The sequence below is a fragment of the Dendropsophus ebraccatus genome, chromosome 5 (assembly GCF_027789765.1).
Source record: "Dendropsophus ebraccatus isolate aDenEbr1 chromosome 5, aDenEbr1.pat, whole genome shotgun sequence".
NCBI classification, from domain to species: Eukaryota; Metazoa; Chordata; class Amphibia; order Anura; family Hylidae; genus Dendropsophus; species Dendropsophus ebraccatus.
The window spans coordinates 12,910,022-12,926,994 of NC_091458.1; the positions used below are offsets into that span (position 1 = coordinate 12,910,022).

General features: G+C 45.9%; 1 protein-coding gene across 1 annotated transcript; it reads left to right on the forward strand.

Moving 5' to 3' along the window:
• The first annotated feature begins 1,316 nt into the window (after positions 1 to 1,316).
• Positions 1,317 to 12,817, forward strand: LOC138792273 (sialidase-3-like). Its single transcript, XM_069969507.1, has 3 exons — positions 1,317 to 1,549; positions 10,516 to 10,723; positions 11,081 to 12,817. The coding sequence occupies exons 2-3, from the start codon at positions 10,526 to 10,528 to the stop codon at positions 12,029 to 12,031; spliced, it is 1,149 nt and encodes a 382-aa protein (XP_069825608.1). The 5' UTR covers positions 1,317 to 1,549; positions 10,516 to 10,525; the 3' UTR covers positions 12,032 to 12,817.
• The last annotated feature ends 4,156 nt before the right edge of the window (positions 12,818 to 16,973 follow it).

Genomic DNA, 16,973 nt, shown 5'->3' on the forward strand with positions numbered 1-16,973 from the left:
TTAGATACAGCAGACAGTATCACGCAGGATAGGCTTAGATACCCAAGAGAGTATCACACAGGATAGGCTTACATACAGCAGACAGTATCACACAGGATAGGCTTAGATACACAAGACAGTATCACACCAGATAGGCTAAGATATAGCAAGAGTATGACACATGATAAGCTTAGATACAGCAGACAGTATCACACAGGATAGGCTTAGATACAGCAGACAGTATCACACAGGATAGGCTTAGATACAGCAGACAGTATCACACAGGATAGGCTTAGATACAGCAGACAGTATCACACAGGATAGGCTTAGATACAGCAGAGTATCACACAGGATAGGATTAGATAGTATTTCCTCAGGGCTATAGCCCCTCCTAGCTGTGAGCTGTGGGATAACAGGGCAGCTCCCTGAGTGTTTATCAGATATAGAAAGGAAACAGATGGTGCAGAGACAGAACAGCGGAGCGAGTGTGAGCGGTGGTGCAAGGAGGGGATCTGTACAGTACAGGGAGGGGGTGTACAGTACAGGGAGGGGGTCTTATACAGTACAGGGGGGGGTCTTATACAGTACAGGGGGGGGTCTTATACAGTACAGGGAGGGAGTCTTATACAGTACAGGGGGTGTACAGTACAGGGAGGGGGTCTGTACAGTATAGGGAGGGGGTCTTATACAGTACAGGGGGTGTACAGTACAGGGAGGGGGTCTTATACAGTACAGGGGGTGTATAGTACAGGGAGAGGGTCTGTACAGTACAGGGGGAGTCTTATACAGTACAGGGAGAGGGTCTATACAGTACAGGGGGGAGTCTTATACAGTACAGGGGTGTACAGTACAGGGAGGGGGTCTGTACAGTACAGGGGGGAGTCTTATACAGTACAGGGGGTGTACAGTACAGGGAGGGGGTCTTATACAGTACAGGGAGGGGGTCTTATACAGTACAGGGGGTGTACAGTACAGGGAGGGGGTCTTATACAGTACAGGGGGGGTCTTATACAGTACACGGGGTGTACAGTACAGGGAGGGGGTCTTATACAGTACAGGGGGTGTACAGTACAGGGAGGGGGTCTTATACAGTACAGGGAGGGGGTCTGTACAGTACAGGGAGGGGGTCTGTACAGTACAGGGAGGGAGTCTGTACAGTACAGGGAGGGGGTCTCAAATATAACATCCAGGGGGTGTACAGTACAGGGAAGGGGTCTGTATAGTGCAAGGAGGGAGTCTGTACAGTACAGGGAGGGGGTCTCATAAAGATAACGTCCAGGGAGTGTACAGTACAGTGAGGGTAGGATACAGTACAGGGAGGGGGTTTCATAAAGATAAAGTCCAGCGGGTGTACAGTACAAGCTAGTACAAGGCTGCAGCCCCATCACACACCCTGCAGCCAATAGGAAAGCTGGGAAGTTTTGGGAGTTTCCCATCTACAGAGCGATAGAGGAACATCAGCCACATCTGCAGGCTCCCACCTCAGTGCAGGGACCAGGACGGGCACCGCCGATACCAGACGTGCCCAGGGGACACCAGCTGCCGGTCAGGTCCAAGACTCCAGACTCCAGTAAGTTCATCCTCTTACTATACATCATATAGGAAAACTCACTGACACAGATGACCGCTCACTTTATGGCACAGGGTGAATAGGTCTGATATGTCCCTTTAAGAAAGTTGTCTTTTGTGTCCCCTGTAAGGAAATTCAGGCAGAAAAAGTATAAAACCAACATGGCGGATCCATCACTTGTAAGGTCCCGGACAGGTGGCGGCTGTGATGAAATCCCCGTCCACCCTCATTGATATTGTAGATACTTTAGATACATGACTACTACTCCCAACAGCTTACTGGTAATAACACGATAAGAGTCCTGATATTGAAGGGGTTGGTGATTGTATATAGAGGATATTCCTGTCCATGTAGGATGGAACTTAAAGGGGAAGTGCAGAGTAAGTAATAGGATTATCAGCGTTTAGTGGAGGGGGCCCTCAGCTTTACATAAGCACAGGAGACGCTGGCAGCCGCTCTCTACAATCCCATGACATCAGCGGCCAGACTGAAAAACAACACGTGCGGCTGCAGGACCGTCACACAATGCAGCCAGTCCTATTATACTAGAGAGAGGTCTGGGGGACTACAGGGCTCAGCATAGAAACTTACTCCTTGTAGCTCTATCACCTCCAGCTGAACTCTTATAAGTTTCCAAGGATATCTGGCAGCTCTCCAGATGGAAGGTGACTAATTCAGAGAACGTTCACAGTGTAACATGTTTGGTGTCAGGCCCCGCCCACTTATTTAGGGCACGTTCTACAGCATTTCCATCCCACATTTTGCTTGTCCTCTGTAATTTACACCATAATTAATATAGACCCCCCTAGTAAACTACAGACCCCAGATCAACCACCCTTATAAACTACAGACCCCAGACCAGACCCCTAAACTAATACAGACCCCAGACCAGACCCCTAATCTAATACAGACCCCAGACCTGACCCCTAAACTAATACAGACCCCAGACCAGACCCCTAATCTAATACAGACCCCAGACCTGACCCCTAAACTAATACAGACCCCAGACCTGACCCCTAAACTAATACAGACCCCCAGACCAGAACCCAAAACTAATACAGACCCCAGACCAGACCCCTAAACTAATACAGACCCTAAACCCGACCCCTAAACTAATACAGACCCCAGACCAGAACCCAAAACTAATACAGACCCCAGACCAGACCCCTAAACTAATACAGACCCCAGACCTGACCCCTAAACTAATACAGACCCCAGACCTGACCCCTAAACTAATACAGACCCCAGACCAGACCCCTAAACTAATACAGACCCCAGACCAGACCCCTAATCTAATACAGACCCCAGACCTGACCCCTAAACTAATACAGACCCCAGACCAGACCCCTAATCTAATACAGACCCCAGACCTGACCCCTAAACTGATACAGACCCCCAGACCAGAACCCAAAACTAATACAGACCCCAGACCAGACCCCTAAACTAATACAGACCCCAGACCAGACCCCTAATCTAATACAGACCCCAGACCTGACCCCTAAACTGATACAGACCCCCAGACCAGAACCCAAAACTAATACAGACCCCAGACCAGACCCCTAAACTAATACAGACCCTAAACCCGACCCCTAAACTAATACAGACCCCAGACCAGACCCCTAAACTAATACAGACCCCAGACCAGACCCCTAATGTAATACAGACCCCAGACCAGACCCCTAATCTAATACAGACCCCAGACCTGACCCCTAAACTAATACAGACCCCAGACCAGACCCCTAATCTAATACAGACCCCAGACCTGACCCCTAAACTGATACAGACCCCCAGACCAGAACCCAAAACTAATACAGACCCCAGACCAGACCCCTAAACTAATACAGACCCCAGACCAGACCCCTAATCTAATACAGACCCCAGACCTGACCCCTAAACTGATACAGACCCCCAGACCAGAACCCAAAACTAATACAGACCCCAGACCAGACCCCTAAACTAATACAGACCCTAAACCCGACCCCTAAACTAATACAGACCCCAGACCAGACCCCTAAACTAATACAGACCCCAGACCAGACCCCTAATGTAATACAGACCCCAGCCCAGACCCCTAAACTAATACAGACACCAGACCAGACCCCTAAACTAATACAGACCCCAGACCAGACCCCTAAACTAATACATACCCCAATCCAGACCCCTAAACTAATGCAGACCCCAGACCAGACCCTAAACTAATACAGACCCCAGACCAGACCGCTACACTAATACAGACCCCAGACCCCTAAACTAATACAGACTCCAGACCAGACCCCTAAACTAATACAGACCCCAGACCAGACCCCTAAACTAATACAGACCCCAGACCTGACCCCTAAACTAATACAGACCCCAGACCAGACCCCTGGACTAATACAGACCCCAGACCAGAGCCCTAATCTAATACAGACCCCAGACCAAGCCCCTAAACTAATACAGGCCCCAGACCAAGCCCCTAAACTAATACAGACCCCAGACCTCTAAACTAATACAGATCCCAGACCAGACCCCTTAACTAATACAGACCCCAGACCTGACCCCTAAACTAATACAGACCCCAGACCAGACCCCTAAACTAATACAGACCCCAGCCCAGACCCCTAAACTAATACAGACCCCAGACCAGACCCCTAACTACAGACCCCAGACCAGACCCCTAAACTAATACAGACCCCAGACCAGACCCCTAAACTAATACAGACCCCAGACCAGACCCCTAAACTAATACAGACCTCAGACCAGACCCCTAAACTAATACAGACCCCAGACCAGAACCCTAAACTAATACAGACACCAGACCGCTACACTAATACAGACCCCTAAACTAATACAGACCCCAGACCAGACCCCTAAACTAATACAGACCCCAGACCAGACCCCTAAACTAATACAGACCTCGGACCAGACCCCTAAACTAATACAGACCCCAGACCAGACCCCTAAACTAATACAGACCCCAGACCAGACCCCTAAACTAATACAGACACCAGACCAGACCGCTACACTAATACAGACCACAGACCTCTAAATTAATACAGACCCCAGACCAGACCCCTAAACTAATACAGACCCCAGACCAGACCCCTAAATACAGACACGAGACCAGACCACTACACTAATACAGACCACAGACCCCTAAATTAATACAGACCCCTAAACTAATACATACCCCAATCCAGACCCCTAAACTAATACAGACCCCAGACCAGACCCCTAAACTAATGCAGACCCCAGACCAGACCCTAAACTAATACAGACACCAGACCAGACCGCTACACTAATACAGACCCCAGACCCCTAAACTAATACAGACTCCAGACCAGACCCCTAAACTAATACAGACCCCAGACCAGACCCCTAAACTAATACAGACCCCAGACCAGACCCCTTAACTAATACAGACCCCAGACCAGACCCCTAAACTAATACAGACACCAGACCAGACCCCTAAACTAATACAGACACTAGACCAGATCCTAAACTAATACAGACACCAGACCAGACCCCAGACCAGATCCTAAACTAATACAGACCCCAGACCAGACCCCTAAACTAATACAGACCCCAGACCAGACCCCTGGACTAATACAGACACCAGACCAGAGCCCTAATCTAATACAGACCCCAGACCAAGCCCCTAAACTAATACAGACCCCAGACCTCTAAACTAATACAGATCCCAGACCAGACCCCTTAACTAATACAGACCTTAGATTAGACCCCCTAACTACAGACACCAGACCAGACCCATTAATTTATACAGACACCAGGGAAGACTACACCTTAATAAAGACCCCACACAGTTTTCAGTGGCCTTCAGAAATGAAGGGAGGTGCAGGAACAGGGAGAGGTGAGTACTTTCATGCGTCTCCTTTGCCTCCTGGATGTTCTGGCTGAGTTGACAGATATGGACATAATGTAATTAGATGCCGGACTATCAGAATAAACTAGACCTTCGAGGTATCATGATTACTTGAAACAGCAACCACAGGCCCCCTTTAAAAGGGGTTAAAGAAAATATTGTAATATACATATTAGGGCTATGTTCACACTACGTATATTTCAGTCAGTATATGTATATTTCAGTCAGTATTGAAACCAAAACCAGGAGTGGATTAAAAACACAGAAAGGATCTGTTCACACAATGTTGTAATTGAGTGGATGGCCGCCATTTAATGGCAAATATTTGCTGTTATTTTAAAACAACGGCTGTTATATTGAAATAATGGCCGTTATTTACCGTTATATGGCGGACATCCACTCAATTTCAACATTGTGTCAACAGATCCTTTCTGTGTTTTTAATCCACTCCTGGTTTTGGTTGCAATACTGACTTAAATATACTGACTGGAATATACGTAGTGTGAACGCAGCCTGAGACTATGGGATCTGTTCACACAATGTTGAAATTGAGTGGATGTCCGCCATATAACCGTAAATAACGGCCATTATTTTAATATAACAGCCGTCTAAAATAACAGCAAATATTTGCCATTAAATGGCGGCCATCCGCTCAATTTCAACATTGTGGGAACAAATCCTTTCTGTGTTTTTAATCCACTCCTCGTTTTGGTTGCAATACTGACTGATATATACTGACTGAAATATACATATACTGACTGAAATATACTGACTGAAATATACATATACTGACTGAAAAATACGTAGTGTGAACCCAGCCTAAAAGGTGTCCATAACTTATCATCCATGTTAGTGATGAGCGAGTACTAAAATGCTCGGGTGTTCGTTACTCGAGACGAATATCTCCCGATACTGGAGTGCTCATTTCGAGTAACGAACCCCATTGAAGTCAATGGGAGACTCGAGCATTTTTGCAGGGGACCAAAGTTCGGTAGGGGGAAGGTCAGCATGTATGCATGCCTCTGAGGCTGCCTAATGGCACCATTATGCCTAATTCTGTGCAACAGCCTGGTTAAAACAGAGGTAGGCATATGGACCACCCAAAAACTCAGCCTGACACAGCATGGCATTGAGAACACAGGGAACCATTAAAACAGAGGTAGCTTATCATGAACCACCCAAAAATTTAGCCTGACACAGCATAGCGGTGAGGACAGAGTGAACAAGGTAGAAGCGGTAGCCAGTCAGCCTTCCAAAAATTATACCAGACCTAGCATGGCAGTGAGCACACAGAGAACCATTAAAAGTGAGTGAGGAAGAAAGTGAGCCTCCTCAAAATTAGGCCAGACACTGCATGGCATTGAGCACACAGAGAACTGCCGGGATCAGCAGTAGCCAACATGGAGGCCAGGCAGGAGCAACAGTAACCAACATGGAGGCCCGGCAGGGCAACAGTAACCAACATAGAGGCCAGGCAGGAGCAACAGTAACCAACATGGAGGCCAGGCAGGATCAGCAGTAGCCAACATGGAGACAAGGGCAGGCACACCAGTAGTCAACATGGATGCCAGTAAAGGCCCAGCAGTAGTCAACATGGATGCCAGTAAAGGCCCAGCAGTAGCCAACATGGATGCAAGGGCAGCATGGTGGCTCAGTGGTTAGCACTGTAGCCTTGCAGCGCTGGAGTCCTGGGTTCAAATATGACCAAGGACGGCATCTGCAAAGAGTTTGTATGTTCTCTCCGTGTTTGCCTGGGTTTCCTCCCACACCAAAAAAACATACAGATAGGTGAAGCGCTGCGGAATCTGTGTGCGCTATACAAATAAAGAAAAAAACAACAAGGGCAGGCACAGCAGTCAACACGGATGCCAGTAAAGGCCCAGCAGTAGTTAACATGGATGCCCAGCGGTAGTCAACATGGAGGCAAGGGCAGGCACAACAGTAGTCAACATGGGTGCCAGTAAAGGCCCAGCAGTAGCCAACATGGAGGCTTTATTTTGACTTTGACTGTAGCAGTTGGAGTAACATTCCCTGCACCTCTCCCCCCACCGCTGTTTTGATTTTCTTTGACTGTAGTGATGTGGCTCAAGCATCCTGGCTTTAATTCCTTGAGGATCTGGCAATTGTCTCATGCAAAGGGATGATCACTTGAGGTCCTGCCTTACTAATTATGTGCTGCCCAACAACTAGAATTGTCATTTGTTTCTTTAGTTTAAGCAGGATCTGATTGATTTTTTTTTCCCTTTTTCCTCTTTTGTTTTGTTTTATGCCAGCAGACACACACAGGTCTGTATACAGACACACACAGGTCTGTATACAGACACACACAGGTCTGTATACAGACACACACAGGTCTGTATACAGACACACACAGGTCTGTATACAGACACACACAGGTCTGTATACAGACACACACAGGTCTGTATACAGACACACACAGGTCTGTATACAGACACACACAGGTCTGTATACAGACACACACAGGTCTGTATACAGACACACACAGGTCTGTATACAGACACACACAGGTCTGTATACAGACACACACAGGTCTGTATACAGACACACACTTAAGAACAGAATACTGAGAAAGTTTACCACTCGGTTTAAAAATTGTAAGAAAAAAACGAGTGAGAGAGAGACAAACACAGAAATAGACAGCAAAGTTTGCATTGTTCATTGTAGCACTATTTGGTAATAAAAGAAACACGTTTGTGCATTTTTGAAGATCCTTCTCATATTTCATTTGGAAAGATGGGCAAGGTCAGCGTCCTTCATTTTATTTCCCTTCATTTTATTTTCATTTTATTTTCTGCCCCTTCACAGCCAGAGGAGTATGTATCTCCTAACAGTGCAAGGATCTGCAGGCCCCTGTGGCAGGGAATGGGCAGACAAAACCAATAATCTAATTCCCGCAACCTTTGGACAATTTCCAGAGTTGTGTATCACTGAGCTTCATCTTTCCAGAATGAGCAAAACACTGTGCAGTCTTTGTTACCATTTTGTAATAAATTTGTAATAAATGTGCTCAGACTCAGGGAAGGGTCCAGAAAACAGTTCCTGGGAGCATGGTGGTGAATCTGTATCCTTTCCTTCCCTGGAGGGGCCAGGCTGTGGGGAAGGAGGCTGAGCTGCTGGAGCAAAGGTTCCACTCCCTTGGCTAGCATGGGTGGACTGTGTGGAAGACTGGGTGGTGGATAAGTTACTGGACACATTATCCGCTATCCATGTGATCACCTGTTCACACTGCTGCAGTTTCAATACCGGTCTACCATGAGACCCTGTGAGTCTGTGGGATACAATCCAGTAGTGGCTGCACCTATACACACTCTGTGACACCCCCTTACAATGAACAGTGAAGTTTTATAAAGGTGTACTACAAATCCCAGCAATACAATGTAGTAGCCACTAGTTTTGGGGGGCTGTACGGTACAATCTGGTACTGACTGGACCTAGATACACGCTGTGATACCCCTGTCCAATGAGCAGTGAAGTTCTATGCAGGATGCACTACAAATCCCATCAATCCAATGTAGTACAGCAGCACCACCAGCCCCAAAATAAAAAAGGAGCACACTGAGCACTTCTTAGGGGTGTGTATGTAACACCTAATGTCCCCTTTCTGCCAGCAGCCGATCACCACAGTGTGCTGGTTAAATCGCGGTAGCAGCACTGCAACTCCCAGCCAGTAGTCTGTAGTAATAGTATTAATAAAAGCTTTTAAGCCCTGAAAAGGTCTGTTTGTTTGTATTGCTAGTATATACCCTGCCTACTGGAACGCTATATCCTACACTGACACTCTCCCTGACCAGCAGCAGCTCTGTCCCTGATCTCTCACAGCATGCGTCTGAAGCGAGTACTGCCGGCTGTGCGTTTTATATGGCAGGGTCATCTGATCTGGCCAACCAATCGCTGCTATCGACATGTATGGGTCCCACGTCATCGCAGGATGTACCAAAGAGTCTCCTGCATGTTTATTGGCTGAGAAAAAGTGTGCAAACTTACAGGAAACGGATGATGAGATTTTCTCAAGTATTGCGAGATGCTCGTCTGAGTAACGAGTACCATCGAATGCCCTAATACTCGATCGAGTACCAAGCTCCGACCAGCATGTTCGCTCATCTCTAATCCCTGTCTTCCCCATAGACATGAACATTTGGCGCGGCTGAACATTCATGTACTCCCTATAGAGAGGAGAGGACTTTGGCGCCAGCTTATCTCTCGATAAGCAAAGTGTCAGGCAGTAATAATGCATCACACCCAACCCCTATGTCCACTGAGAGTCAGGAGACCCCCATACTCCTTATACTGCCGGTGGTGGAGGGTGCAGCCATAAAGTACAATGTGTATGGGAACGGGCACCATAAATAAGCACAGAGATCACCTGGCACGGCCAGCTCCAGACACTATTTATTATATGAAGGAGAAACCTGGCACAGAGCCAGAGACTGCGGGCACATTATCTGCCTGGTACATAATACACAGAGATGGAAAATACATCCAAGCAGAACATAATCACATTATATCACGGCACATCCTACCATCCGGATACCGAGTCTTAAAGGGCTTGTTCACCGAAATTTTTTTTCTTTCAAATCAACATGTGCCAGAGATTTGTAATTTACTTCTAAAAAAACCTCCAGTCTTCCAGTACTTATCAGCTGATGTATGTACTACAGGAAATGGTGTATTCCTTCCAGTCTGGAGAGCAGGAGAGGTTTTCTATGGGGATTTGCTGCTGCTCTGGACAGTTCCTGACATGGACAGAGGTGGCAGCAGAGAGCACTGTGTCAGACTGGAGAGAATACCCCGCTTCCTGCAGGACATACAGCAGCTGATAAATACTGGATTATTGGTGATTTTTTAATAGAAGTAAAATTAAAAATCTCTGGCACTTTTCGGTATCGTTGATTTGAAGGAAAAAATGTAACCCTTTCAAAGGGGTATTCGTTATCTCAGCTAATATAGTTATACCTGTAGGACTTGTCAAGTTATATATCTTACTTTCCATTGTTGACAGCTCGTTGTCTAGGTTACCGACCACCACTCTGCTCTAAAAGCATATATTGTATACATATTTAATGTTCAGTGTTCTGTCTTCTAGAACCGTCACCATGAAGGCCACACAACTAGAGCCGACGCCGCTGTTCGAGAAGGAATCCAGTGGATGTGTATACCGGATCCCGTCCCTCATCTACATCCCTGGGGAGAACGTATTCCTGGCGTTCGCGGAGAAGCGTAAGAGCGAGAGCGATGTTGATGCGGACAGCGTGGTCATGAGGAGAGGGATCTACAAGACCGGATACGTGTCAGTAAGTGTATCTCCTCGCTGCTTATCACCTTAAAGGGGGTGGAGAATTCTTCAAGGGTCTTTCTCTGTATTGCTTTAATGGAAAAAAAAACTTAAAGGGGTTATCCAGCGCTACAAAAACATGGCCACTTTCCCCCTACTGTTGTCTCCAGATTGGGTGGGGTTTTGAAACTAAGTTCCATTGAAGTAAATGGAGCTTAATTGCAAACTGCACCTGAACTGGAGACAACACTAGGGCGAAAAGTGGCCATGTTTTTGTAGCGCTGGATAACCCCTTTAAAATCTAAATCTTACTGTTGTTCTTTTATAAATATATTTTTTGTATATAACGCTTTACGTATATTTTGTATCTCTTTAGTGGGAAGGTCCACAGAGTTTACACGACATCTGTCAGCAAAATCACCGGATGATGAACCCCTGTCCGGTCTATGAAGACGCCACCAAGACCGTGTTCCTCTTCTACAACTGCATCCCCATCGGTGTGACGGAAGAACACATGAAGAAGTGGGGTAACAGCTGCCGCCTCTGCTACTCCACCAGTATGGACTTCGGGAAGACGTGGAGCACCCCCAAAGACATCACTGACATCACCAATGGCATCAGGAATCTGGCCACCTTCTACGTGTCTCCTGGTCATGGCATCCAGACCCAATGTGGGAAATTGGTGGTCCCGGCCTATGTGTACGTGGCCAAGTTTTGGTTCATACGCTGGTGGTCTGCCGAAGCCCACACGTTTTACATCTACAGCGAGGACCAAGGCAACAGGTGGCGAATATCGGAACGGATTGAAAAGCACGAGTGCGGCGAATCTGAACTGGCGGAAATCGTGTCTGAAGATGGTCAGAGAATGCTGTACTGCAACGCACGGAGCCCCTCCAAGAAACGGGTGGAGGCACTGATGCTCAACGTTGGGGGGGAATTTAAGATTGCAGATAAAAGTCGCAAATTGAAGGAGACAGAGAAGGGTGGCTGCTCCGGGAGCGTCTTGAGTTTCCCAGGACTGGAACAGCAGAAACGCTGCCATTGGCTTCTCTTCTCACACCCGTCAAAGAAGGAGCGAAGAGATCTGGGCATCTACCTGAACAAGACACCACTGATGTCTGAGGCCTGGTCCAAGCCTTGGGTGATTCACAACGGCCCCTCGGGCTACTCCGATCTCGCTGACTGTAAGGAAGCCAATACCTTTGCCATCCTGTTTGAGAGCGGAATCAATGGGCCTTACGAGAAGATCAACTTTTGTCTTTTTACCGTGGAAGACGTCTTGGAGAATATCAACAAGAAGAAAGGCTTGTTCAGCAGATTTAAGTAAAGATGAGATAAAAAAAAAATGTAAAAAACAAACAAAAACATCCCAATAACCTGTTTCTGAAAAAGCTGCCTGTCAACTTATATGGCTTCTCTTATAGCCCCCACACAAGATGGCACTCATCTTTCCTAGACCCCTGAAAGGTAATGCAGCCCATGCAATGACTGCCATATCACTGTATACATTGTGCATCCGATGACCCCTTCATCAGACCACAAGATGCATATAGACCCCCAAATCCCTTAAATAGACTCAAGACCCCTAACCCTCTAAATAAATACAGACCCTAAACCAGATGACCTCTGTAAAGACAGACGCCCCAAATCTAATACAGATCCCTGATCAGACCCCTTTAAACTATTACAGACCCCAGATTAGACTCCTAAATACAAACCCCAGATCAGACCCCCTAACTACAGGCCCCAGACCCCTAAACCAATACAAATCCCAGACCAGACCCCAAAACTAATACAGACCCCAGATCAGACCCCTAAAAAACAGATCCCAGATCAGACCCCTAAACTACTACAGACCCCAGACCAGAGCCCTAAACTAATACAGAGCCCAGACCAGACCCTTAAACTAATACAGACCATAGACCAGACCCCTAAACTAATACAGACCCCAGAGCAGAGCCCTAAACTAATACAGACCCCAGACCAGACCCCTAAACTAATACAGACCCCAGACCAGACCCCTAAACTAATACAGACCATAGACCAGACCCCTAAACTAATACAGACCATAGACCAGACCCCTAAACTAATACAGACCCCAGACCAGACCCCTAAACTACAGACCCCAGACCAGACCACTACACTAATACAGACCCCAGACCAGACCCCTAAACTAATACAGACCCCAGACCAGACCCCTAATGTAATACAGGCCCCAGACCAGACCCCTAAACTAATACAGACCCCAGACCAGAACCCAAAACTAATACAGACTCCAGACCAGACTCCTAAACTAATACAGACCCCAGACCAGACCCCTACACTAATACAGACCCCAGACCAGACCCCTACACTAATACAGACCCCAGACCAGACCCCTAAACTAATACAGACCCCAGACCAGACCACTACACTAATACAGACCCCAGACCAGACCCCTAAACTAATACAGACACCAGACCAGACCCCTAAACTAATACAGACCCCAGAGCAGAGCCCTAAACTAATACAGACCATAGACCAGACCCCTAAACTAATACAGATCCCAGACCAGACCACTCCACTAATACAGACCCCAGACCAGACCCCTAATGTAATACAGGCCCCAGACCACTACACTAATACAGACCCCAGACCAGACCCCTAAACTAATACAGACCCCAGACCAGACCCCCTAAACTAATACAGACCCCAGACCAGACCCCTAAACTAATACAGACCCCAGACCAGACCCCTAATGTAATACAGACCCCAGACCAGACCCCTAAACTAATACAGACCCCAGACCAGACCCCCTAAACTAATACAGACCCCAGACCAGACCCCTAAACTAATACAGACCCCAGACCAGACCCCTAATGTAATACAGACCCCAGACCAGACCCCTAAACTAATACAGACCCCAGACCAGACCTATGACGCTGAATACACTCAAGTCTTTCAGCAATAGAGTAATGATTGGTTATTCAGAAGTTGTGCCGATATCCCTTGTGGGAGCCAACTTGGCGGCCATATTGGTTGTCACCCAAATTGTCCACAGACAGATATAATGAAGAAAGTTAAGTAGGAACTGAATTATTGCAGTCCACACCGACTAATCACAGCGCAGCTTTCATTTTCTCACTGCAGCTTATTACATGAAAGAAGGGATGTGACTGGTTGTCAGGGGCAACCGCTCCACTACTATGTACTGCACACGTGTGTGTGTGTGTGTATATATATATATATATATATATATATATATATATATATATATAAAATCAGATTTCTCTTCTTATGTAGTTGAATTGCTACAAATAATAAAAAATGGCTTTACTAGTAAAAGTATATGACCCCCTATGGGAATCAGGGTGGTCACCAGCCAATATAGACTGCTACCGCAGAGTCACCAATGGCGTCCTACGATTTATGGTGGTCACCAGCGGCAAACGGTCCTCCATTATAACCCTGATCCGGCATGATGTCATCTGACTGAATTGTATCCAGTCAAAATTCTACAATTAAGATTGAGTGGTATTGACCCTGAAAACCGTATTATAATAGTCAGTATATAATTGGCAGCCGTAATAAGGCCTCCAGGATATTAGTCTGCGTGGCCGCTCAAGGTCTACCATATCGCCCATACACTTCTCCGACAAATCACTATAGAACGCACTGTTCTCCTATATTATAATCTTAGGCCGAGGATAATATGGCCGTGTTTTCCTGGCCCGACCGCAGTAATCCAAGACTAGCATCAGTAATATGGGCGTAAACATTCTGCATTCTGCCCATATAAACCCACCCTTAAAGGGATGTTCCACTATAGTATGGTGAAAGAAATAATACAAAAAACTAAACTGGAGCGGATCTGTCCTCCCTATGGAGCACTCAGTATAATAGCAACAGGTCACTTACACTTGGTGAGTGGCGAAAATGTTCCCCACTCCGTGTGATACAACGCCCAGAAAACAGTTTCCTCATTCAGGTGCACTGCAATGCTTCCGGTGGGACACTCATCCTCCGGTATATTAAGAGTTGCTCTTTGTTTCTTTTTCTGCAACTATTGTATGGTGAATGACTCTGCGGCTACCTAACAAACTATGGAGGACTCGGGCACCATTTTTCTGGTATACAGAAAACGAATATAAAAAGCAGCATACCTTTCTTAAAGGGGTACTCCACAGACTAAAAATGGAGAAAGCATTATATGTATTGCTATTACCACTTCCTCTGCAGAGGCTGACAGACACAGCGATGGTATCAGGCAGCCTCCCGTAGAATATACAGTACATGGGCGGGATGGAATTGTGTGGCAGTGCAGGACTATCTAAGCCCTGCAGTTCCCAACACAAATGTTGGTGGCAGCAGAGGAGGTTGTGTCGCCCCTTACTGCTGCCAGTCCTCTGTACATAAAAAAAAACTAAACATTTGTATTAATAAAGTTTAATTAGAAAGTATTTTAACTTTATTAAAGCAATGTATTGCCAAGAAAAAATAAATAAATAAAATCTTCAGTCTTCGGGGTACCCCTTTAATACATTGGGTGTATAAATGTTCTCTATTTGCTTCAGTTCTCTGTTTATTACATTGTGTCAGCCCTGAAGCCGCTGTAACAAACCCTCAGCTGTGAGAAGGATCAGGCACTGATTGTAAATAGGAGGCTCCTCATTCACTGTTCCGAATACTAGAAATGGTAATTAACCCCTTATCTCCCAGGCCTCTTTGCACTGTATACAGGTTGTGTACTCTCTGCAGCACTAACACCTGACATGTCTGAATGTTTTTCTAGATTTGTGATATTATATAACGGACGGGCGATAATAAGAGAACTAATAATAATAATGACATATAATCGTTATATATATATAACCTGTACTGGAATGTATGTGTATACGGCGTACAGAGGATACAGCCACTGCAATAAAGAAGATTTATGGTAAGCAGGATGTCTGCCCAGTCTCTTCTCCAAATAACATTACCTCATATTAGAGGAGGATTCTGGGGAAAAAAAAAATAAAAATCAGGGGCGTAACTAGCAGCCATAGCGGCTGCTACAGGGCCCACCGCCTTAGGGGGCCCATCCCTGAAATACACTGGGCCTCCTGAGCTGTCATTATACTACCAAGGCAGATGGGGGACACTATGTACTGGGTGGCTGTAGGATACTTGGGAAGATGCCTATTTTGGGGGACTCTGTATAGGGGGGGATACCAGGGAAGATGCCTACCATGGGGGACACTGTGTACTGGGGGGGCTGTAGGATACTTTGGAAGATGCCTATTTTGGGGGACACTGTGTACTGGGGGGATACCAAAAAGATTTTAACTATATGCTATCTACTGGGCGGAGGGGTAACAAACAGTAGCAATCAAACGTTTGCTATGGGGCCCAGCCCTTTCTAGCTATTCCCCTGCAAAAAAAAATAAAAATACATTTGATTAACAAAGTTAAATAATTTTGTAAAAAGAACTTTATTAAAGAATACAATATATATATATATATATTTTTTTTTTTACATTGACTATTAGCAATAAAGGGTGACAGTTGCTCTACTGCCACCAGTGGCTATGTTGGGAACTGCAGGGCTTCTAAAGCCCTGGTCCTGACACAGTTACATATCTCCATGTAGTGTTAGTGAGACTGCACTTCCCCTGATGTCTATATAATACATGCTAGCATTAGAATAGACATTACACTGGGGAAGCTGTCTGTATTACCAGTGCTGCAGCCTCTCCTGATGTCTATATAATACATCTTAACATGTAATATCACATTAAACTTGGTAACATGTAATATATAGACATTAGGGGAGGCTGCAGCACTAGTGATACAGACAGCTCCCCCCCAGTGGTGAATCCGTGGTCAGGGATGGATTTTTCCATATCTCCAGACATGGTATATAGAACAGATTTATAAGCAGCTGTGGAGGAGGAAGGAAACGCCCCGCACATTGTATACATGGAGGAAGCTTCTCTTTATTTTTCTTCGATCCCAGCCACCAGTAACTGGGGAGGATTTTATGTATATACAGCAATCGCTTCAGATAACACATTTTTGCCGTTTTGGCACATTCTGCAGGGCCGACCTTCTTGTGACCTTCACGTGACACGTCCGGTATAAATATCGGCTCCGCTGGCTGTAAACGAATAAAAAAAAAAATATATATATATAATATATATATATATATATATATATATATATATATATATATATATATATATATATATATATATATATAAAGAGAAGTTTCCTCCATGTATACAATGTGCAGGGAGTTTCCTTCCTCC

What these genes read in the sequence shown, in the direction of transcription:
- LOC138792273 (XM_069969507.1), top strand. Translation starts at nt 10,526, where the DNA reads ATGAAGGCCACACAACTAGAGCCGACGCCGCTGTTCGAGAAGGAATCC. An exon ending in ACAAGACCGGATACGTGTCA is followed by an intron (nt 10,724 to 11,080) that starts GTAAGTGTATCT and finishes GTATCTCTTTAG; the next exon opens with TGGGAAGGTCCACAGAGTTT.